Genomic DNA, 25,484 nt, shown 5'->3' with positions numbered 1-25,484 from the left:
GAAGGGTACGCAGCCTGTTGTTGTTGGAAGTGACTGCCTAAAAATGCCCAGAGACCAGCTTCAGAAAATTGCCTAAAAATCAGAAAGAATTACAGAACACAAGGTGCCAAGATCCTTGTGCTCTGTCCCAGATTTTTGTTGTGTGAGGAGCTCCATATTTACTGATTACCTGGCTCTGGCTGATGACTGCCATATGGAAGTGCCTGTCACTATATGTCTGCCAGCTATATGGGTTCTACTGCTGGTACTGATATTTTTGGTTAAAGCAGTGAAATGAGGTGATTTAAAAAATACCCAAAACCAACAGTTGCTTGGGAGGAGTGGAACCCCTGCAAAAGCAAAATATGCAGGTATATGAATTATTTGTTAGCAAATAGAGATTTGAAATGCTGAATCCAGGCACACAGGGGCATCTTGCATGTGCAGGAGTAGGACTGGTGACACTTACATGCTATGGCTTCTCTGCCACTCGCATCTCATGTCCACACTTACTGGCACCTAATGTTGTAATTTAGGTCTGAACACTTCCTTCTCCTAAAAACAAGGAGCCCAAGAGGGAAAATGATACTGCTTCAATTTTAAATGTAGGCAGAATTACATTTATTCTTTTTGCCCTTTCTTTACTCCTGGAGTCCTTTACTGTTTTTACTCACTTTTACTCACTTACCTTGTTTCCTTTCTTTATATTGGTTTAATGATAATTCAGAGAAGGTTTACATTTTTTCCCTTCTCTCGCCCCACCGCCCTCTGTCTCATTACTCCAATACATTTCTCCTTTTACAGGCAAAGTACCCTTTATTCATGTGGGAAATCAAGTAGTATCTGAACTTGGACCCATAGTCCAGTTTGTAAAAGCCAAGGTAATTGTTCATTGTTTTCATTAATTATGAATGTTAATCCTGCTGAGCATTGCACTGATTTAGTGTGCTTTTCTGGAATCTTACTAAATTTGTTAAAACAATATAGGAATCTAGTACTGTTTTAAAAGACAGATATGGAACAGGAGTTCGTGAGGTGAAAATGTTTTTCTTTATAATTTCCTCAAATTCTCCAAGTAAATTCTATACAGAATAGCTGCATTCCAGCTGCCAGTTTCTGAGACTGTTTTCCTACATGCTTTGTCTCTGGGTCTCAGAGGTCTTAAGCCTAGAATTGACTGTTTTAAATCCTGAAATGTCAAATACTGTTCAACTTTGCCTTTACTCTCCCAGCCCTCCCCTGTATTTTAAAAAATGCCATGTTTATACTGAGAAGTTGAATCTGTATCATGGATGTAAATATGTTTACTTTGTGCTATAGGGATACACTAACCAGGCAGTTGTGTGCTCAAAGTGTGCTCATCTATAACTGATAATAGTCTAAATTTCCTGCAGATTATCTTAGATTCCTTATGGATTAGATTAGTTACATAATGATGATTTGGTTCTAATTGTAAAGGATACTGTATTTAAAAATTTCACATGTAATTTTTTATTGAACTATGCAAGAAAATAGGATCTGAGCCAAAGCTCATTGATGTTTAAGGTCCTTGGGTCATATGTTGCTGAATATTCCAATACCCATTCTTACATGTGTCTTTTTTCTTTTCCCCATTAGGGCCATTCTCTCAGTGATGGGTTGGATGAAGTCCAGAAAGCTGAGATGAAAGCCTACATGGAATTGGTCAATAATATGCTCTTGACAGCAGAGGTACAGCAAACCCTAGTAACTCCACACACTGTAGGCAAGAAAGCTTTAGGATTTTTCCCTGTAGTGGAAATAGTGCTGTTCCTAGATTAGGTCATCAGCTTTTGAGGTGAAATGACAGGAATAAATTCTCCTACACTGTGGATTGCTTGCTGGCCTGGGGCTGGGTGTGGTGTGGGCAACAGGAACAGGCTTTTGGTCTCAGCCAAGTTTTGGTGCTGGTAAAGTAAGGACTAGCAGCTGGGCTTTTGCCTTCCAGTTTTAATTTCTGTTGTACATCAAAGGTCTATGAAAAGAAATGAAATGGAAATTTAAATCTAATTTAGAAAAGAAAATTCTGCTAGTGAAAAATGATTGTCTCTGTATTCTCCTTTATTAGGAAGTTTTAGTAAGTGTTCTTTCTTTTCCTAGCTCTATCTCCAGTGGTGTGATGATGTTACAGTAGAGGAGGTGAGTGGTTCCGCAGCATTCATCTTAATTAAAATTTAATGAGAAAACACTTTTGCTCACAACTGCAAGTCCCTACTCATAAATGAAACATGGGGGTTTATACCATTAATGATAAAGTCTTTTCACTTTAATTTCACTTGCATACACATTTTAGAGAAGCTGTGTTACTGGAGGGAGCTGACTGCAGAATAGATACAGGTTTTGTTCATCTTTCTGAAATAATAATTTTAAATAGTTATGCTGCAAACAATGGATCTGTGCAAATAGTTACAGCATACACACAGCTGCTTTTCTCTTCTGCAGCTCCTTTTCTGAGAGAAATGTTTAAATATCAGCTGTTTTGTTCAATCTGTATTTCTTGCATTATAACACAGTACCTTTCTGTTTTTCAACACAGATTACTCACCCAAGGTATGGCTCTCCTTACCCCTGGCCTCTGAACCGCATTTTGTCCTATCAGAAGCAGTGGGAGGTTAGGAGGAAGATGAAGGCCATTGGATGGGCTGGAAAGACACTTGAACAGGTGAGTATGAAAAAATCAACCTTATTTCTTTAATTTCTTTCTTTTTTTTTTTTTTTTAATAGGCATTGGAGAGTAGTATGTTCCTGAAACAGATGTAGTGAAATGCATATTCTGTACTTTAAACATTATCAGGAGTCAGGTATTTGCCTCCAGCAGCAATAAATTTTAAGTTGTGTGCAACCTGATGGGGTCCAAGGAAGGATGTTTTGCCACAGCTGTACACAGCTCTGTCAGTGTTAGTTTAGACCATAGTCCTGAAAATAGGTTGTGAGTTCTGTGCCCTGCTTCCTGTATGATGCTGATAGGCACTCTTTGTGGGATTGTGGCAAGCTGTGGGGTTTAAGTCAGTACCTTTCATTAAGCTTAGTTGTAAATGTTATGGGAAGCACTTAATCAGAGTTGCCTTACCTCAAATGTTAGATTAAGTAACACTTTGGTACCTGGCTGCTGTGTAGGTTTGACTGACTTTAACAGCTTTTGATATTCCAACATGTTACATTCCTTGTTCCCACTGTCAGTGCAAATAGAATAAGGAGGTTATTTCTTGCAATGGTGTTATTCCTGACAATATGGATTTTTCTTTCTTTCTTGCGTATTTTGATAGGTGCTTGAAGATGTAGATCAGTGCTGTCATGCTCTCTCCCAGAGATTAGGAACACAACCATATTTCTTCAATAAGCAGTAAGTTACTCTTCCTTGAAATACTGCACCCAGCAATATGAGATATAGGTATATACCCACATACATACAAATGTATTTATATGAAACTCCTATTTTATTTTAATGCCATGTGAGTCATTGCAAAAATACAAATGTGTGACTGGAATCTAAACATGAAATTTCAGGAATAAGTATTTAAAGGTTTTAAAGGGAAAGCCTCTGTAAGTTTGTTGTATTTATGATTTCATTTTACTCCTGCTTGTCTTACAGATTCTACCACAACTTACGTAGACTACAAATGTACATTTTTATATAGTTAGTTTCTTAATAAAAATGATACATTTAAAGCATTACTTGTATTTCTTGGGTAACATTCTCTGCTAGAGGAGTGAATGTATGTTGTGCCAACCTGATCAGGGCAGCTTGTCTTAACACGAGAAGCAGTTCTGAATGAACTGAATTAGCATGAGGGTGTCTGAGTTCTAAGAACTAAGGGAGAAGCTAGCTAATCCACAAAGAACGAAATGTAAAGTGAAAAAAAAATATTCACATTGCCAGGAGAGAAAAAAGAAATTATCTGACCTCCTTGGAATGTCCTCTGTTGTCACCAGTTTCTTTCAATTGCAATATGTCTTTTAATTTTTTTTTCTCTCCAATAATTCACAATTTTGGAAATGTTACAGACTTAAATAATATCACATTAGCTCCCTCTTGTCCCCTGTGCATAGATCAGCCTAGAAATGCTCAGGTCTGGATTTCAGTTTACTGCATTTGAACTGGGAGATGTCTTCAAATGGCAGCATTTGGTTATTTCTCTGCATTGTGGCTTTGCCCCTTATCTATTTCAAGTTGAGATTAGCTGGGTAGTCTTAATTCAGAGGATACAGAAGTATTCCTTACAGAAGATGACTTTAAGGTGCATCTTCTCCTTTGATTATTAAACACAGTATCTCTTAACTTTTCTTTCTGTATTTCTAAAGAATTGTAACTTGGGGAATTTGTGTTGGTTGGTTGTTAATCATACTTTTTTGGTAGTTTCAACCTTTAAATTTTTTAGCTGTCTGAAATATTACTAAGAAAATACATGTTCTTGGTCCAGTAGTTTTCAGTGTGTGACTTCTGCGAGTCTTTAGGAGGTAAATAAGAAAAGCAGCCCGTTTCTGACAGATTAAAGTTTGTTATGCAAGGGCCCACATCTGCACTGGAGAGTGCTTAGTGATCCACAAATAAAAAAGCAAAAATTTTACCAGTTAGGAAAGCTTTGTGATGCAGACATTTAACATTAGTAGAGGGGGACTCTGAAGTCATTAATAGATTTGAAAAAAAATTGTTATTTTTACATGGACTACTTACATACATGGACTATTTAAAGGTCCAAGGTGACAATTCAGAAGGGTCATCATACCTAAAACATTCCCAAAAACCTGTTTTCTTCTGTGTAATCCCCTTTCAGAAAAGGGATGTTTCCAGCAGCTGCCACCATGGAACTCCCTTTTTTGTTGGTTCAGTAGTTCCAAACTGTTGCAGAGCACAAAAAAATGAATGGGAGTCATAAGCTTCCACTCGTCTCCTTTTTTTTCCCTCTTGTGAGATAATAGTTGGATTTTTTTAACACACATCTGCAGAAGAAAAAGAAGAGCCACAAACCACTTGATAAGCATTTGCCCTTGTTACAGGACTAAAAGGTGGAGCATGGTTTGAAACTAGATCAGTAAGTCTCTCTGATCTAAGAGATGTTATTTCCACATTTCCAAGCTCCCTAAAGCAAGGAAAATGCCATCCTGAGAACAAGCAGAGTTCTTAATATACACTTTAGACAGATTTCATACATTTGGTTTAGCCTTGCTTGATTTCATCCCAATTCTAGGCTGTATGGCTAGCTACACGTTACTCAGAACAGCACGGTTTTTCTTCATCCGGACTTGTCTTCCAAAATACCTGTTTACCTGTTCTTTTTTTCTTCTTCTTCTTTTCTTTTTTTTTGTTTTTTCCAGACCAACTGAGTTAGATGCTCTGGTGTTTGGACATCTGTTCACAATCCTTACTACTCAGCTAATCACTGATGAACTCTCTGAAAAAGTGAAGAACTACAGTAACCTCACAGCGTTTTGTCGGCGAATAGAGCAGCAGTACTTTGAGGGTCAGGAGAGAGACAGCGCTGCAATTGCAGCCCGATCTTCCAAGAGGTCCCTGCTCAGATAAACATGGTGCTTGAGGTGGATCATGTTACAGTTTTGGGTTTATCATTGCTCTATAAATGGATTTTGAGAATGGAAATGTGTGTTAGCTTTTTGAAGCTGCCAAGTCATTCTGGAGCAAGAAAAAATGTTCAATACAGTTTTTGTGTTGTAGAATACACTGTGCACATTTAAGCTGAAGTGTCTGTACGGGTGTTTCCATTTTAAAAGCCTGTGTGCCACTTACTGTAAAGTCACCTTGGAAAAATATTGTATCTGTTTCAAAAAATAAAACACTGAAAGTTGATCTCTCATCTTTCTAAATGCCTCTTTTACTAAATTTAATTTCTGTGTAGTTCATGCGTGGGATCCTTTTGACAGGACACTTGGAAGAAAGTTGTGAACTAGTTACAATTACTAGGCTGGGAATGAAAGTATGCATTAGAGATCTTAATGTTTGTCTGCCTCAGCTAAAACGTATTCAGAAACTGGCTGAAAAAAATGTCTTGGAGCTCTGTAGCACACAATTAATGTGATCTTATTCAGTTACTGTTTTTGTGTCAAAGTACCTTCTGGCTGTCAGTCCTTCATCTTGTATGTGTCTTGCCTCTGCTTTTATCTTTCATTCACCTTTGGTTTTTTGATTATAATTTTTTTTATCCTGTAGTTTCCCAGTTTTAATCCTCAGCTTGTCCTGCAATGTATTTAAGAAACTAATTTGCTAGGTAAGTGTCTGCTTCACTGTTTCCACTTCCAGTATGCTGACATTGCTTCTGAACTTTGATCTATCTACCAGATGTAGTTCTCATAGGAAAAGGAGTCACTGTGAGCCTGTGGCTGGCATGTCTTGGTCCTTCTGCCTCCACATTATTCATGGTACATGTAGCCACAATGATACAGGAGTAAACAAAGAAATATCACTGTGGTGCTCCAAAAACCCTGGCAACCTGGAACTTTTCAAGGGAGAGTTCTTGTGTGCAGGCAAAGACTGATCTGACTGGTATTATTTCGAGTGCATTAAATGGTGCTGCTCTGTTCTGCTGTGTCAGTTGTACTTGATGCTTTTCCAAAAGCACCACCAGGAACATGCTGGTGGCTGAAACAAACCTTGTGCATTCAGGAAGTCATGGCCACAACTGGGAGCCAGCTCAGGCTGTTTGGCTTGTTGGAACCATTGTGTTCTTACTTTGAAATATGTTCATTTGACTATATGCTTCAGTGTAAGAACACTTAATGGCTTGAACTGGTTATAAATGGTTATACAATGGTCATGAGGTTTTGGCTGCCATTTCCTTCTCTCTTAAACTGAGCAGAAAGCAGCTGCATGCCTTGGACTGGCTGCATCTCCCATGTCAGGCTCCTGAACCACTCCTGCTTACTCACTGCTTTTGTGGGGATCACTCTTGCCAGCTGGATTGTAAAACAGAGCTGAATTCTTACTGCCTGCTTTTTGATAGAACAGGCCAAAGTCCCACTGCAGCCAAACCCACTAAGTATCAGTGTCTTGGTCTTTCATCCAACCACTCTTGCCAGGAGAGGCAGATTGCCCTTGTCCTGCATTTCAGTCTTAGAATTTCACACGTCTCTGTGTTGAATACCTTGTGAAACTGAACCCCCTCAGCTGTTGATTGCTTAGTGACCATTTCCACTATCAAACCAGCTGGTATCTCAGAAATATCTGAGAACCCAGATATTTCTTTCAAACTTGCTTTTTTTTTAAAGTTTGGAGAGAATATTGTGATACATGCTACTTTGAGCAGACTAAAGTTAGCATGCTGTGGTGATGAGGAAATCCTGTGTGAAAACTCAAGTATCTTAATCCAGACTAATGAAACTGGTCTTTTACCCTCTCGCTATTTGCAGAGCACCATTCATGAGGAAAGATTTTAAGCTAGCTTCTGTTGTTTTCACAATTCTGCTACCAGTAGACTGAACTACAGGACTAATTTACTTAATGGATTTTTAAACCTGCCTATTAATTTTTATTGGTCTTAAAAAGTGCAGGTGGACGTGTTCCTCCTCTTTCAAGGCTTCAGTGGCCATTAGCCACCTTGTAGCTGAATTTCAGCAATTGCTTTGAAACAGCATTGAATGAAACTTTTTGTATTCTGGCAAGGTGAGGCAGAACAAGCTCTGGTAATACAACACCTTGAATGCTGAACAGCAAGTTATTGCAGATTTTGTGCAGCAGCATACAGCGAGCTTTATAACTTCAGAGTAGTAAAAAACCCCCACAGAGCGATATGCATTAACCTGCTTTGAATGTCTCATCTAGAAAATAAATGCTGTGGAAGTGGTTGGGCAAAAGATACTGATCTCTTGCAAACAAAGTTTGTGTAAATCCACCTGAGCTACTCAGACTCCACTTAAGGATACAGAGACAGGCAAATCACATCGAGTTTTCAATATTGAAGAGAGAGGACAAGCAGAGACTGAGCTCTCAAGTTACACTGAAGTTTCTGAAAGTTTAACCACCCCTCATTCCTTGTGCGTGACTTTGATGATTTCATTTAAATGGAAAAGAGCATTCCTTACTTCCTTGACTGAAGAGGATTTTTTCTGTACGGCATATTTGCTACAGAGCTGGTTTGTAGTTCAGGCTGCATCTCATTCTAGGTGATATCTGAACTTAGAAGGAAAATCTTGGCTTTGCTACCCGTGTTGAAAATAGCTATTAAAATCCTAGCCAAATTACAGACTTTGTACCTCATAAATACAAGAAACCATTATGCTTTTTAAAGTGACATTGGTAGCATGACTGGTGCTGTGGAGCAGACTGGGCTGAGCTCCAAGGACCAAGGCTTGCTTGGCAAGCTGTGCTTTCACTCAGTGAAGCTGCAGTCCTACAAAGGACACTTAAGCGGATTGCTCCTGAAATGCTGGGCACAGCTCAGGGAAGGGAATGAAAAGTTGTAACAACACCAGCAATAAAACAAAGTCAGAAAAAACCCCAAACCAACCCAAGCCAAATAGCCTTCATGAACTCAGGAATTAGCACTTCTGTGGGCACACAGTTTGGCAGGAAACCAAACCAACCCAAACCCCATAGCCTTTCTCACAAGGGGATTGAGCAAGGGCACAGAGCTGCCTTCTCCCAGGCGTAGCAGCAAGGGCTTTCTGCTGCTCTGAGTGGCCCTCTGGTAGACAAGGCTGTGCATGTGCAGTCTGTGATAATTTTACTCTGGAGTTGTGGGTGTTTCTGGGAGATCTCCCATGCCTAAAGCACAGCTGCTGCACCAGACAGGAATCAGGCCAGGAAGGCCTATGGCTTGTCCCACATAGCAGGACACTGGGGATAGTGGTTTTCTTTCCTAGCTTTTCAGGCTCAAAAATACAAAGTTCTTACAGGCTATTTTGAGTGAAGAGAGAGAACTGGAACTTCTAAAGTTTCCCCAAATTAAGACAAAATTTAGGTTTCCAACAGAAAAAAATGTCAGAAGCAACTGTACCATGGATTATCATTCACCTTCTAAAAATGCCTCACCACGAAGTGCAGGAGTTACCCAACCAAAACAGCACACAAAGTTACAAAATCTCTCAGAGCTACAAATGAATAGACATAATTGAGTCTGAGTACAAATCACCTGACCATTGTGGTTTGCTTCTCCTAGTCTTTTCCTTCTACAAGTAATTGGCTTCAGAGGCAAGGCTCAAGTTGGAAAGTAGCAGATACCTTCTTCATGTGATGGAGGTAAAACAATTGGGGAAGTCCTGGTGAAAACAGGACTGCTTCTCCATTCCCTAGATGCTTCTTTGGGACTGTGGATGGGCTAATCTTGCTCAGCACATACGCTCCTCAGCACTGTTACCTCCTCATGTTCTTGTTGGATTTTGGTGTCTGCTCCTATCAGAAATATGCAGGGTGCTAGTTCCAGGTGTGAAGGTCTCATTGGCCTGACCAGCACAGCACTGCACACACAGCTAGACTGTGGATCCTGCGTGCCCTGTGCCACTCTAGGTACAGCTCAGGAAAAGGAGCAACCACCCTGCTCCACCATGGGCTGTAGCAAACCAGCTGGTGATTTGAAAGTGGCCAGACAGCCACAGGCTGATTTATAGTATTGGAGCATTGTTTCCAGCTGACAGTCCTCCCTGATATTCTGGTTTTCCTGTTCCTCTCTGAAGCAAGTTCTCCTTGACTGGGCAGCCTCTTGATGCTGCCTTTTATTATGTGATGAGATTTCAAGGGAGACATGTGAGAGGGTTTTGGTGGGAGCAGTTTTTGCTAGGACCTATCACTTTTCACATATCAGTTATAAAAATTTTAGTACTGAGTGGTGTTAATGAGACATTAAACTGCTGTTTTCTCTGCCTTTTGTTTTATTTCTCCTTTTCCTCCCCAGGGAAAGGAAAACAACCTGGCAATCTCCTGCCTCTCGAATGTACTTAAAGCTCAGTGTTGTGGAAAAAAAGAGGCTAGCATCGCCTTACACATGGAGAATGCTGCTGAGCTGCACTTAATGATGCCTCTTAGGATCAGCTGTGCTGCTAAAAAACACTTCATTTCCTGTGGCTTTCTTTCTTTATAAGCAGAGTGCAGCTCCAATGGCTCTCACAACAATTAGCACCCACTTGTTTTGCAGGTTTGAAGTTTTTGCATTAGTCAGGTTGAGAAATTCATGGTATTAATCATGACTGAAGTTGTTATTTATCACCTGCTGGGTGAGAAATAATAATTTTGGCACTACTGGGGCAGCAGGCCAGAAGTACCAAATTAAGTAAAACATCTAAACACCAGCAAGGATCATTTCTCTGATTAATGAATTGTTACAAAGAAAAACTGCTACTCGTTATCTGATCTTAGGATAAAAGTAGGAAGTAGAAAGCATTAGCAAAGTCAGGCTCTAGCCTGATGCAGTTTGAAACTTCCTGGCTGATCTACTCTGTCATTCACTGACTAACACATGCTTCACAGGTTTGTGATACTTGGCTTGCATCCCCCGTGCCAACTTTGTAGAAAACCAGCGTTTGGCAGGGAGCTTGAAGCCTGTTGTGTAACTGCCTCGAAAGAAATGAAAGACTTAAAGCTTCTAGGGCTTGTCTAGGCTGGAAGGGTTTGCCACAGGAGCAGCTACCAGCCTGGCAAAATACCATTGTGTGAAGGCAATAAGAGGCGTGCAGGAAACAAGATTGGCGACACCAATGGAGTGAAGTTCACACCCTGGATCCGCACTGGGGCCATTAGGCACCCTTGGGATTGAAGGGGCCCACAAGTGACAGCTGCCTGGTCAGGTGTGTTTCACATGCACCTCACTTACACACAAGTGGTTGCATTGGCATGAGGTCTGTGTGTGGTGCTACAACCCCAAGCCACCAAATAACCATGACACCACATCCCCTCCCTGACAGGCCATTGTGGGCAGCTGAGGAGCTGCTGTGTGCCCACAGAGGTGCTAATTCCTGAGTTCACAAACGAGATGTAAAAATGGAGTGTTAGCCTTGACTATGGTCAAAGGACTCAGCCTAGGGGAGATGCCTCACCTCTGAAAACAGTGATTGTTGAATCTTAGCTTGTTGAGACTTACAAGAAAAAACTTAAACAGAGAGCTTTAGAGACCTCTTTTCCTCCAAGTAATTCATTATCTAGGAAGAAAGGACAGGCTTTTTCCATAGAGAATATCAACCATTCCCATCTATTGCTCCAGACCTCAAATATGGTGCTAGTTGAGAAAAAGAACTTCACACTGTTGACACAGATGGACTGCCATCCATGCCACACATGACATCTATGGCAGCCAAAGTAACTCCTGTCTACAAGTCAGTGTGCTCAGAAGCTGACTTGAAACAATGAGCTGACATGAGAGGTCAACATGAACTCACCCCTCTCCTGACAGTACCTGTGGGTTGATAGTACTGGGTTGACAGTAACCCAGTTTGTCAATAAAGATTTTTTTTCTAAGTGTTGTGTCACATATATGTTTTCTCATCCAGATTTTTTTATACCTGGAAGTTTATTCTGCACTTAAGAAGAAAATGAAAGACCTTAGTAATATAGGGCATAATGATCACCTTCCCCTCAATCACTGCTCAAATCATCAGTCTTCCAGGGTTTATGTTCTCAGTTCACATAGAAAGACTTGAAACAAGAATGAAAAGGATGATGATGCATAGAAAATATAAATGGCAGCAAATGGCTTGCTGCAAACAAAAGACCATCTTCTGAGGCTAGGCAGGAATCACCCGAATGTGTTTGAATGAACCTTGTTGTAGGTACCATGGGGAGGAACCACTGAAGCGTAGCCATGACAAATTCTGTAGACCAATCACCACTCAGCTGTTCTGGCCAAACTGTGGCATCACCCAGTCCCCAGAGCATCTATCTCTTCCAAGGCTGTCTTCTCTCAGCATGGATTTACATTTTCTGTCACTTCTTCCTGCCAAGACTTTGTCAACAGCAAGCCCACCTCCCCAGTCATACATCTCAGGTTGCCCCTGCCATACTCTCATGGCTGGTGACATCTCTTTCAACTTTTGGCTACAAAGTACAGCTTTGTCGAGGTTTCTTGACTTTGAAGGCATCTGTTTCTGGTTATAACATTCTCTCACTGCTGCGATCAACATTTTTTTCACCAACACACAGGGTTATTACATGAGATTATCTTGTGGAAATTATCCTTCATCTTTCAGTTGTTATCACTTGGACTGTTAGGTAAGAGCTAGCCACTTTCTTTTCTTGTCAAGACACTGCAAACTTTTCTTTAGGTTCACTGCTGTTTCTAACTTAATTCCTGTAAATTCCTCCCTTAAGTTCCTCTGCAGTTTTTACAGGCTCCTTCCCTCACAAGTGTGTAGCACCTTGATCTACGATGCCTCCTAGCAAAGAAGTGTATAACTGACATTACTGGCTATCACCATGATCTCTTTCATTTGCAGCTTTAAGTCTGTGTTGTGGCATGTTTAAGGAACCAGTTGATGAAAATCAGTAGTTTGGGGGCATTATGGGAAGGGTAAGTTTTTAACTACTTAAATAAACTTTCCAGCATGTTCTATTGTAGGTTATGACATTTTGCAAAAGACAGGTAGGTTTCTGCATGTGTGTGTAAAGACCATCACTTGTGTATTACATGCAAATGTGAGTGCAAAGGTCTGGCTGTTGTGCCAAAGCACATTTGAGGCAAAGCCCAAAGGCACTGCTGTGCAAAAAGCTGCCTGTCATCTGATGGAAATGCTTGTGACACACTCAGGACAGCTCCTGCAGACCTGTTTCTATGGAGGTGCTTTCATTTGGTTCAGTGCATCTTCCTGGGGCCCATCCTGCTGCCCCTTCTCCCTGATATCCTTTGTGATTCCCCTGCCCTTTCTGGCGCTTCAGGGTCTTCCTGCGCTGAGAAAAGGAAGGGTCTCACTCTTGGGAAAGGTTTTCACACCTGTGGACTCTATTCCTCCCTCTGCTTTGAAAGAGGTTTCTTGTGCCAATAAAATCCCTTTAGTGTGAGTAGAGAAACAAGCATGCTTTCAAAGATTTATTTAGGCAAAGACAGTCATCCTACAAGCTTGCATCCTTCTGCTCTGTGCATCTATAGGGAGTCCAAAAGTTGCTGCCACAGGAAACGCATTTTGTTTCAAAAAAATTAAAATGCTCAAAATTTGCTTTCTAACTCAGTAATCAGAAACAATTGCAATAACAAGGTAATTGGTGTTAACTGAGATTTTTTAAAGCTTGACAAAATTCAACATTGAAAGAATGGGAAGTGAGATTAAAACTCATATAGATAATGCAGTTCTCAAATTTCATTGGCATTTATGTCTCATAACACTAAAAAATTATCAATGTAGTCATAAACTCTGATTTAATGAGAAAAGCTTGGAAGGGCAAGGAGAAGATTCTTCACTCCTGAGGGAGTTTAAAGAACAAAATGCTTTGCACTTTAAACTCCCTCAGTCTGGGAAATGAGGCATCCAAAAGAGGCAAAACTAGTAGCAGCAAGAGAATGGAGCTCCCTTCCAGTCCTTAGCTCAGAGTTGGTCAGTGCATCGTCCTTCTCACCGCAGTGATTTGGAGCCATCTCTTGCACTGAAGCCAACAGAAACTCTGTGATGCATCTTATTTGAAATGTCACTGATCTGCAGTCAAACAAGTGATTTCCAGCTGAGGATTTTGAAATATTTGGTGAATTTAACCAACTGGATGAGTCATACAGAAAAACCTGCCTGACATAAGAGTAAGTCAAGCCACAGCAGTTGCAAGTAATTTGTCCCAAATGTGAGCAGGGCAAAATCTAGAGCGGAAGGCTGAGGGCTTGTTTCCCAGCTCCGCGCTCCAACCACCACACTGCATTCTTTGCGGCTTTTTTAACCACAACAGCCTCTGAAAATCACTCTTCAAAGGCATTTCTTGGTAGTAATAAATGAACCATCAAAACCTAAACAAAGAACTCGGCAGTTGAGATGATGCAACTTAACAAACAGAAATGACTAAGATTGCCTTGTCCTCTGCTTATTTCCAAAGAATAAAGCCCAGGTCATTTATAAAGCACTCCCCCTTCCCCTCTCCTTCACAGCCCCTTGGGAGTCACCCAGGAGACAGCACCACTTTCTTCTGCTTCCCCATCTTTAAAATATATTCATTCCAGTTTTCAAATTGCTATTTTGTAGCGCTAAATCTCTACCCACACTAATTTCTCCAGGTCAGAATCTGACCCTGATTTGAACAAAATCTGGAGTCAAATATTCACACCAGAATGCTTTTGCCTTGCTGCATGTCAGATGCCATCTCCCTGCAAATGTTTCACACACCTTGGAGTGCAGCTTGTGGAACTGATGAGGTGAAGAGCACTGCAGAGCAGCTCTGTGCTGGTAATCACAGGACTGAAGAAACACATACATCATCTGCCACATAGGTTGGCATTTCAAGTAAAAAACCTTCACAATGTGTAAGATGTTGGACAAATGATGGCCATATGCATGTTTGCCTCTGTGCAGATGTCTTTGCATTCTCAGCTAGGAAAGAGCTGAGGTAGGCTTTTTTTTGCAGACAGTTTAATATTAGTGACACAGTTTATGTCCTCTGCAAAAACAATAATGGAGGATAAGGTGACATAAATTATTTGCAAATCGTTTGACATATGCAGGGCATTGTCCTTGCAATAATCACCATCAGTCTGTCAGTTTAAGATATGAACCGTGCCACTGCCATTTTATATCATTGTGTTAAGCTTTCACATGTTGTAATTTTACAGATTTGTTCTTTGGAGAACTCTGCAACACGAATCAAATTGTATTATGTTCAGTTATGTGCTGTGTGGAGCACCTCCCTGCAATTAGGAGTGGGGGAGATGAGGAGCAAGCAAACAGTCCTAGATAAGAGGCAGCTCCTCAAAAGTTTGGATATTTCTTAGATACCATTACTCAACTTTCACAGTCATTATTCAGAGCAAGAAGAATTATTTAAATTCATGCTAACATCAGTTGCTGGCTGCATGAACAAAGTGAGCACTGGAAAGCACCATACTGACAGATAATTTAAAACACCCTTGTCTATTTTGTTTTGCTATAACAGTCAGGCACAACATTTGATTCTTATGAATAATGTGGGCTTTTCTAAAGTAAATAAAATGATTTCAACTCACAAAAGATCCCTTCGAGATGCGGTAGGTACCGGTAGTATTAACTCTGCTTTCCACAGACGTGCAGAATGGGTCTGGAATAGCAATGACCTCAGCATTGTCTCTCTTATTCCTGGCAAATTAATTCCTGCAGTATAGTTCAAAAAAAGACCTAAATCTGACCACTTATTTTTAGTCTTTTGTTTTTTAAATTTGAGCTGCAGATTACAGTGGGAGTTCACAAGTGTATTCTAAACATATTCAGTGCCAGACACCTTTGATTAACCATTTGAGAACTGTAAGTGTGCTTAATTGGTAAAGGACTCAGTGGGAAATACCATAATATACATTCTGGAGTATCACATTTCAGTGATATTTTTTACTATATTTTGAATGGAGAAATGTGATTTGTTTTCCCCTGGGAAAATTCCCCACATTCAGTTGTCAGCAGAACAGAATCTTTCTGCTTCCAGTGAGCCCTTAAAGCAGAAAGATTTATTGCACTTACACCCTTGAAAGAACATATCTTTTTCTTTGAAGGCAGCCATTATCACCATCCCATTTTATATCTTTTCTGATAAGTGCAGGCAGTAAAGCAGATAAACTCCTTGCATACCAATTAAAGACACATGCACACTAAGACACTGTATACTATCAGAGATGCTCAGAGTAATATTCTTCCTAGCACAGTAGATATATCTAAGGAGTTTGACTTTTATTATTCTCAGCTTTGCACCTCTGACATTTCTAAAACCATGGAGGAAATTAATGAATTCTCTCTCAAGGCTCCATTGTCTAATCTTGCACCAGTGCTCATGAATTATGGAAAATGACATATCAACTGATGACGTACAACAGGCTATTTTAAACCTACCCTTTTTAACAGAACCTGGACCATGAAAGGTTCATCACTGAATTTCATGCAGTCACCTGGCAAAACATTGGCCTCATGTTAATTGATACCTTAATTGATACCTTGCCTCACTTCCTAGCATCCAAAACACTTTGTTACATGCAAAAACATGAAAACAAGACCACTGAACCTCAGAAAACCTCCTTTTATTTTTTTCCCCCTAACACTCAGGTAGGATGCTGAACCTGCAGCCCTAACTCTTGGCAACCTGCCTTGGAGTTTTCTTTTTTGAAATCCCCACAGGGAAACAAGGGCTCAATAATATTTTAAAGTTCTTACGCACAACCTCCTCCACCTACCTGTGTACCTGCTGCTTCTTCAAGTGCCTTTCCCCAGGCAGAGAAAGGCCTCTGCTCCCTCTGAGCAGTGGCACTCAGGGATTGGTGTGAGGACACTCTCCCCCAGCTGAGACCACTGAACACCAAGCTGGCACAGGGGGCAGCTGCCAGCCCAGGGCTGGCTGGTAGTGTGGCACTTGGCAGTCAGAAGCCACCCTGTCTGTCCCTGATGCCCCTGGCTAGGACGTGTCCCACAGCTTTCTGTCCCAGCTGGGGTGGGAGCCCCTCTGCTGGGCTTCTTTCCAGGTAACTGAAAGCCCCCAGACATTTCCACAGGCAGACAATGCCAGCAGTGCCAGTCTGCCTGAGGAGTGCTTTGGGCAGCCCTGGAAATCCAGCAGCGCAGGGCTGGAAATCCATCCAGCAAGGGATGCCCCACGGTCCTCCACAGCTGGGGCTGCTCTGAGCTCCAGGCTGCCCCCCAAGCACCCCACAACCAAGGAGCCCCACACACTCAGCTTCCTTCTCCTACTTCAATTCCTTCTTCTACTTCAATTTAAAACTATATATTTTCTCAGGACAGTTTTGTTGCACAGAAAATGAATTGTCTGCATTATTACCTGTGAACTTATTTTTACCTCTCAAGAATCTCACCCAGGGTTTTCCCTGAAGAACAGTGTCTCAGCACAATGACTGTCTTGTGCACAGGGGCTAGACACCAGTTTTCTGACAGGGTTCCCTTTAGATAAGCAACTATGGAAGGCAATACATCTCATTCAAAAGATCTGAAAGAGTTGAAGATACAGAAAGCACTAATCAGTAATTAATACAAATAAAAGAAACAATCTTTCATGTATGGGGTAATAATAACACTCTGGAGTTTGTTCTAATCCATCTTTTTGTCAAATGAAGCACCAGGGAATTTGTCTGCAACAATCAGTATTTTCAGAGTTTCTGCTTTGATTTGCAATAGGGGGTTTAAGTCTTGTGTTAACACAGGGCTCAGAATAAATAATCAAAGAGAATAGTTTTAAAATCAATAATAAAGGTTTTAATATGCAGAGGAGTTCTGCTATACTTTTATACCCTGCTTACAAGTCAATTTTCCAAATTAAGAAGCCCTCTTTCCACTTTATATAGAAATTGCAAAAGCATGACAAAATCCCATTGCACAAACCCCGACAATGCCCTTTCCTCCATATTAAACCACTGAGAACACTGGAATAAGGGACTTCTACTCTTTCTCTCCAGAGAAACAGTGTCTAACAGAACATCAGACAGTCTTGAAATTCTTTAAATAGCCCTGTACTCACTATATTTAATGACAATTACACAAGTGACTTTGTGACTGCAAACATGATTCATGACTCTGCAGCAGAAGTAATACCTCTAATAGACTATGCATTGAGCTAACCCAAAATAGCTGCTGAAGAACAGTTTTTCCTGAACTACTCCATGGATAGATTTAAAAATTTTTATATTACATAAAAAGAACAGATTATCCTGCTGTGTAATTATTTAGCAATACTCTTAAATCTTCATGTAAACGAAATTTCAAACGTGGACAATCATAAGCAATTAGGAGATTTTAGGAATGACTTGTCTGGGACTTGCCAGAAGTTATAAAGCCCTATCTTAAATGAAACAATTTGCATTCAATATTTGGTCACTTTTCAGCTCCATTATTGCAATCACTGTTCAAGTTAAAAAACAGGAAAAAGACAAAGAGAAAAAGAGAAATTTAAAAGCAGTTTTTCCTACTGGGTAACGTGAGTTGAAATCAGGTATTTTCAATCCTGCTAGACCTGAGGACACAGCTCCAGCTCCCTCCCCAATCTGGAGTAATACAGAGAGCACAACCCTGCTGAGGACAGCACTATCCCAGGGTCTGCAAGCCCATCTTTAACAGAATGATGCTGCCCTGCTATTGATTTTGGTGCCTACACAGTGCCAAACATCAGGGCTTCACTGCAGGGTTTCCTTTCTAGGAAGCCTGGAAATGATCTCAGAAGATGTGTCCACTTCTCTGTGTGGAGACATGGCTATTCCATTGTGCACTGTCACTGTCCTCCCAGGAATGGGCTGCTCACAGGCCTGCTCTCAGCTCCTGCAGGTCACCTCAGCACCCCAGGCAGACTTTCAAAGCAGGAGGGTTGACAAGCCAGATCCATGCCCTTGCTCTCAGGGCAGGCAGGAAGCACACTAGGGAAAAATCAGAGTCTCAACCCCTCCCTCTCACTGATGCCAACTGCAGTTTACCTGTGAACTTCAGAGAGCCCAGAATTTCATCTGTATTGTTCAGGATTTCTGCAAGGAAGGCAGCCAGGTATGCTCTAGAGGGAAACTCAACTTTCCAGCTTTCAAAAGAAGCCACAGAAATACCCCATTGCCTTCTCACAGATGATACTAAACACATGTGCACCAATCCTTTAGTTTCCTTTTTATTCCTTTTTGTAGCAGATGCTCTGTGCAACCTTCCAGACAACAGCTACTGCCAAAGAGGAAGGCTGGGACGCCAGAGCTGTGCTCGCTACAAAATTATCCAGGTGGGTGCTCTCAACTCACCTTTAAAATTTGTATAATTTCTTCAGCTTCCTGTCCAAGTGCTGTCCCTGCTTGCTTGATTAGAGCCACAGCAATTGAAACCAAACCTCCCAGCACACAATGGCTGTTATCACTGCTGACAAACCTCACTGAGCCTGGCTCAGAGAAATCCCAGGGCCCCAGCTCACTGTGCATCTCTCTGTTCTAGCTTGTGAAATGGCATTCGACAATACTGGTATGTAATCTAAAAGCCATCATAAGTAATAATTAAAGATTAAATCAGATTAATTCTAGGCTTGTTTGCCCTTGATAATAATACTATTAATTCTCCAGACGCAAAAATAAGATAATCTCATGAAAACAAAGCACAAATAAAGTCCATAAAATGCAGAGGAAATATTTCCCATATTAATTTTGTAATATGGAGTATCCGTTTTGTAATACAGTGGTGACATAAAATATGCAGCAGCAACAGAGGAAAACTGATGGAGTGCCAAAGCTGTTTCTCCTTAAAATGCACATTGCTCCAGAGCAGTTGGGCTTGGTGCTGAGATGAGACTGCCTACACAGGCATTTTCAAAGGGCTCTTTCAAGGCTGATGTGCCACTCTCAGCTCCGACATGTGCTCAGAATTAAGAAAACCACGAAAACCCAGCCAGGGTGTGAGACAGCCTCGGAGAGGAGGGCTATAAGAGATATGTTTGTAGTGTCCTGGGGTGCTGCCCTGCCTGCTGCTTTCATGTCAGCTCTGTTTATAAGCAGCAATCTGTTGATGCCTGGCAGTGATGGCAGAGTGATCTGGGGGTGATGAGGCACTGGAACAGCCTGCCCAGAGAAACTGTGGATGCCCCATTCCTGGAAGTGTTCAAGGCCAGGTTGGATGGGGCTTGGAGCAAGCAGGTCTAGTGGAAGGTGCTCCTGCCTGTGGCAAGGGGTTGGAACTGATTTTTAAGGCCCCTTCTGACCCAAACCATTGTGTGGTACGTGTCTGTTGGCAAAATGAGCCTGCCTGTGGGTTGTCATGGACTCCAAGTAAAGGAAGATGTGCTACTGCATTGAGGTGACTGCAGGGAGCCGAGAACACAGCAATCTCCACAAGAACTGCAGAGGAGGGCAGATTCATCTGATTGATTGCATGAAGTTTGAATTAATGGCCAGGAAAAGAGCTGTTCTGGTGCTCTCACTCTCAGGCTGCTTCAGGGAACTTTAGCTATGCTGTCTGCTCGAATGTGGAGCAAAAGCAATGCACTCTTCAGCACACAGCCAGCAAGGCAGGAGCACAGCTGGGGCAGCAAACCTTGCCTGGATCAATTTTACAAGGCTGAGTAGCTGATACATAATGAATGTTCAATAAGCTCAAATACAAATACCTTGCAAGGAGCAGGCTGTTAGTCAAACCAATGCTGCTCTAACTTTTGAAACAGTGTTTTTAAAATTTTATTTGCAATGCAGGCAGCAGAGACAAAGCTAAGCAGGGCACAGTGTGAATTGCAGCACCAAGAAACTTTGGCTCCTGTCTTCTTTGTGTCTCCTGGTTTCTGAGGCTGGAAAAACTCACTAATTAAATCCTTGTAGCTCCTGGGAGGAAAGGGGTGGGGAATAATTGCTATCAAATAGCAATGGTCCAGCATGTGTTTGACATGTGGGAAAACCTGGTGCAAGCCCTTGGTGCTGGGGGGCACTGGCTTTGGGGTGGGGGGAGTGTGTATGGAGGTGTGTCTTAATTCTTGGGAAAGCACTGTTATGCTATTCTTGGAGCATGTAAGAAATCTGGCTTCTTTCAGGTTTTCAGTAACCTTACAAAACTGGAGCAAGTTCCAGAGCTAAAATTAAATTCACAAGCTCTAGCAGGCTTGCAGGCTGGAACAAACTTGCAAGCAACAACCTGCTTCCAACATCCCACTTGAATGCAATGCTTACACTTCTAAGCATTTCAGGATTACACCAGACTTGTAGGTAAATGGAACTAGCTCCACACTACAATCTGCCCCACATGCCTCACCTCATCTCTCTCCAGGTTTGCTTTTGTGGAAAACTTCTCTGCTCTCAAGAAATTTCCACTAGTAAGTGAAAAAAGTCTCAGAGAAGACAAAACAAAAGTAAGAAAAATTAAAAGCCAGCCTAGTCCTGGTTTCCTATTTCTGACCCCAGTGGTCACCTCCTCCCAGCAGTTCTGAAGCTGTGACTTTGTTGGTCCTTCTTAGCTTCAGCTATCTGGAAATTCAGATTACAAACTCCTTGGTCACACATCTCTTAAGAAATTCTCACTAGAGAATAAATGCATTTCCACATTTCCCCATGAAGAAACAGCCACTTACCAATAAAGGAAAGTACTCAGTGAGATCTTGTTTCCAGGAGTTCAGTCAACAGTCATTGCAAGTGGGTTTGTGAGAGCTGATACAAACACCTACAATGAGCAACCAAATCATGTTATATTAGTGTGATCGAGATAACCTGTATTAAATTGTTAGCAGTCATTTAAATATGTAAACTAGTAGTAGATCACACAAAGAATAAGAAAAGATAGTTTAATCAGATGGCCCAGTTGTACTGTATGTTCCTAAGGTGTTTCTAATTATATGTGAAGCATTGAGTTACTAAATAGTTACTTACAGTCATCAAAGGCATCACAGGCTCAGGAGTCAGTGATTTGTATGGCCCAAACCAACAGATCACCTGTTGGACTGTGAAACACACAGAGAATCTCAACTGCAAAGCAGTTTCTCAAGCCCATGGGACAATTGCAGAAGTTTCACACATATAATGTCAAAGAAATTGTTTTGCTTATGTTTAAGCTCTAGTTTCACTACGCTCATTTCTGAAATGTCCTATCTTATGAACTTCCTAGAAGAATCCAGAACTACTTAACACATTTGGAAATATTTCACAAGAAACCTTCTCTGTTCTAATAGTGTGGCGTTACTGGGACTTACCAAGCACTCCTACTTATTCATGGGCCAAACTTATTAAAATAATCTTGAAGAGATTTTGTGTGTACATGCACATTTGTACACAGAGTCAGAGGAGTCTACACAGGTGTAATAGACTGGAACAGCAAGAAGAAAACACAATGAACTCTCTTCAGAAGAAAGAGGGAACTATATTGGCAGGAATTGTAAATATGTAATGTGCTACAAAAGGTATTTCCCACTGTGCTGATTCATTCTCATTAAATGGTAAAATTAGCTTTGATATCACTACTCAGGACCTGTGTGGTATTATAGCTAAATGCTACTTCATCACTGCTGCTTAATCTGTTTTTATAAAATAAACTTTTACTGGAATATTCAAACAATCTATTGAAACAAGCCTGTACTGATTTTGTTTTTCCATGAACACAAATGCCTTCCTAGCAAGTGGGAACATCATGCTACAGTGAAGAAATATTTAAAACTCTTCATTTACAACCCAACATATCTAAACAGCCAGCATTAGGACATGGAATTTATTTTCTCTGTTCCAATTTAAGCCTTTCCCCCTCCTTTTTATATGTCATGGCTCCAGGGCTCTTCACAGCAAGGCTCTGCAGAGTCAGAAACAAATCATGTTTTGCAGTCAGTATATTCAGACGTCTTGTTCCTGTTCATCTGACTTAAGAGCAGGGTCCAAGTGCAGAGCTGTGTTTTGATCATCTTCCTCTTTCAGCTGGTACTGCAAGGCCATCTGAGAGTCCCCACACTCACCAGATATTCCCTGATTTAGGCTGTTAATGTCCATAGTGATGCAGGGCTGGAGCTGACCCGCTTTTCATTCCCAGACACCCTTATTACATGCTCTCCTGGCTACAGATAAATTCCTGCATACTTTCAGGCAATCTGGGGCTGATTTATTCAGTGCACCTGCACGAGGCTTGAGGGAACACGCCGCAGCGCCCAGCGCCTCCCCGGCGCAGACATTCCCTCGCAGGCTGCTCGGTCACGACCCTGATCCTTCTCCTCAGCTCTGCAGGGCATATCTGAAATGCTTCTCAGGGGAACGTGTCCAAAGGGTGCTGGCTGAGCACTGGGGAGCCGGGGGCAGGAGGCCAGCGCTGGCTCTGGGGACATCTGCTGCTCTTTGCGCTGCCCGACCCCTCGGCGTGCGCTCCTGGCCTCAGGAGGTGCTGTGGCTTTCACAGCACACCAGGAGAAGGAAACTGTGACACATATTCACAGAGAAGGCATGAAACTGGCAGCCTGGGAGAGAAGCAGCAGTATGGCAGGCATCATGGTTTTCTGAAGTGAAAGCTGGTGTTTCCATGACACCTTCAAAAAAAGTGGAAGTGTCCCGGAAATCTTACAGGGCCAGCATCTGGAGCTTTCTTTCCTACATCAGGATTTTTGTCTGGATGAGTCAGAGAGGAATTCCCTCTGAGTTACACAGAAAACCAGATGAAATGAGGGGCCAGTGATCTCCCTGTACAGGCAGCACTTCAGCTAATGCACACATGCACAAGGGCACTGCTCCAACAAAGGAAGCAAGAGGATCTGTCAGGTATTCTTTGGACAACCTAGATTCATTTGAGGACTAATCATATCAGTGTTTGCTCCACAAGGCTGCGTGTATTTCAGGCGCTGCTCTCTTCTCCAATCCTTTAAACAAGGAAACACATATTTCCTAAGATTCTGGGGTTGATTTTGGTCCCCTTCTGACACCTCAAATCCTCCCAACGTGCCTGCTGCTGCTAAACTAAATGGTGGTATGAGGTAATTTATTTGGGATGAGGGTTAAAGTGTTAACGAGAATACCACATTTCTCTGAAGCTCTGCAGAACTGAGAGCAGCATTCTCAGCTGAGAGAAAGAAAAAAACAAATTCTCAGCACATTCTGTAGCCAAGGAGCATATGGAGCCATTTTAGTCCATGGTTGCATAGCTTCTTCTCAGGTTTCAGTGGAGTAAATCTGAAGGGCAGTTTGAATCCTAACACATGTGCAGGAAGTCCCTGCATTCAGGATGACTGTAAGAGTAGGTTAATTGGAGCCCTTCTCCAGTGAGGTGCTGAGAGCCCTCAGCTCTGCTTGGAGTTTAGAGCACTGGTATGTTTAGCACCTTGAAGGATTAGGCTTCTAAATGTTTCTTCTGCTGATAGCACACTTGCTAGCAGGATTGATTTGACAAGGGTAGCAATGTATGGCCATTAAATTGTTTGCAGATTTGACCTATCTGTCCATAATAAGAAATAATATCTGAAGTGCCATAACTCTGTCAAACATTTGAAAGGAATACTTGTTTAAAGATTGAATGCATTATGTAATCTCATAATGTCAGATTAGGACATAAAACTATGGAACATGACACAGAGCAGCTTTACAAGACATACTAGGTCAGAAACTGTATAAACAATTTCTTCTGGACCTCTCACATGTTATCAGTTTGAGAAGTGACTATGATGCATTTCAAATTTCTTCTGGCAGCTGGAGACAAAATGATGTGGCAAAAAAGTGACTGGAAATATCATCCAGGGGCTCTTGAAAAATAATTTTTCTATAGCAAAACAGTACAGAGCTGCAGATTTTGTCCTGATGTGAGAGAACCTACGGGGAAAACGAGAAGAGAGAAAGAAGAGCAGAACAATCAAAGGCAAAGTAACAGAGCTTAGTCCTGTGTGCCAGCAACTGAACCACAGTTCCCAGTTAATAGCCCCAAACTAATTAATAACAAACTAAATGTAAAAACCTGTTACCTATAACCAGTACAAGGGCTTAAGAGCATCTAACACTTATGCCTATGACTTCAGAAGCACCACTTTTCTCCTTTTGGATTTATTTTTATTATATGCTATTTGCCTAGGTATGAGACTACCTAGGCTAGATAAATATCTTTCACTTTGAAAGATGTATTTGGTTTCTTTTAAGTTTTGGAATTTGGGGAAATAGAAAAGCAAAAGAAATTCCTACAAACAAAATCTAAAATTGAGACAGATATAAAAAGACAGAGCTGAGAAGAGAAAAGGAAATAAACCAGCAATTAAATAAACAGTGATCATTTTTTCTGAGAGTCATAATAAAGAAAAATGATTTTAACTTTCCTTAAGTGACAACTAGTAGAAAAATAGGTAGCAGTTAAAAAAGTAACAACTGAACATGCTAGGCTGGTGAACATCAGCAGACGTTGCTTTTTCTGTGATTTTCTTTTTATGTTCAATCTTCACAATTTTTATGACCTTATCCAATTCAAAGTGTGCATAAATGTCCATATGCATATAAAAGTATATATGAATGTCACATGCAGCATTTTTGTGAATTAAAATTGAATCAAGCAGAAGCATATGGTGGGCACCTTCAGCACCATCTGCCTTGGCCAGTGTGGAATAACAGCTCACAAATCAGTGATTGAAAAAGAGATGATTTTCACTCTCACATCCCACCTCCATCAACAAGCATGGCTGAGAGCAGCAGAGGGGTTTCAATGAGGCTGTACCAGGGTGCAGACCAGCTTCCACTCAGCTCTTGTTTTCCCTCTGCAAAACTGTGTGTGGTGAAGGGACTGCAGCCCTCCAAAAGACCTCAGAAATGAAGAGTTCAGGCCTGTCAAAGCAGCACTAGTGTGAGACCCCTTCATGAAGGAAACGGGGGTACAGCAGGAAAGTGGCACCCAGATCCTGCCTCTGTGGTGCTGCCACGATGCTGTGCCTTGGGGAAAGGGTGACAGGAGATGGATGCCAAGAGATGGCTCTGACAGGGACCAGCTGAGCAGACCCCAGGGTTTTGTCTTGCTTGCCTTGGCAC

The 25,484-nt window shown here is 41.5% G+C and overlaps 1 protein-coding gene across 1 annotated transcript in view; it reads left to right on the top strand.

The window, feature by feature from the left end:
* Positions 1-5,810, top strand: part of MTX2 (metaxin 2) — a 29,539-nt gene extending 23,729 nt beyond the window's left edge. Inside the window, 6 exon segments of the mRNA XM_058809551.1 lie at positions 784-860; positions 1,597-1,689; positions 2,098-2,136; positions 2,534-2,659; positions 3,264-3,340; positions 5,314-5,810. Coding sequence (XP_058665534.1) covers positions 784-860; positions 1,597-1,689; positions 2,098-2,136; positions 2,534-2,659; positions 3,264-3,340; positions 5,314-5,521 — 620 coding nt within the window. The 3' untranslated portion in view covers positions 5,522-5,810.
* Positions 5,811-25,484: the final 19,674 nt, after the last annotated feature.

The sequence above is a fragment of the Ammospiza caudacuta genome, chromosome 8, assembly GCF_027887145.1.
Source record: "Ammospiza caudacuta isolate bAmmCau1 chromosome 8, bAmmCau1.pri, whole genome shotgun sequence".
Taxonomy (NCBI): domain Eukaryota; kingdom Metazoa; phylum Chordata; class Aves; order Passeriformes; family Passerellidae; genus Ammospiza; species Ammospiza caudacuta.
Note: the sequence above shows the minus strand (reverse complement) of the source record. Positions and strands in the feature narration are given on the sequence as shown.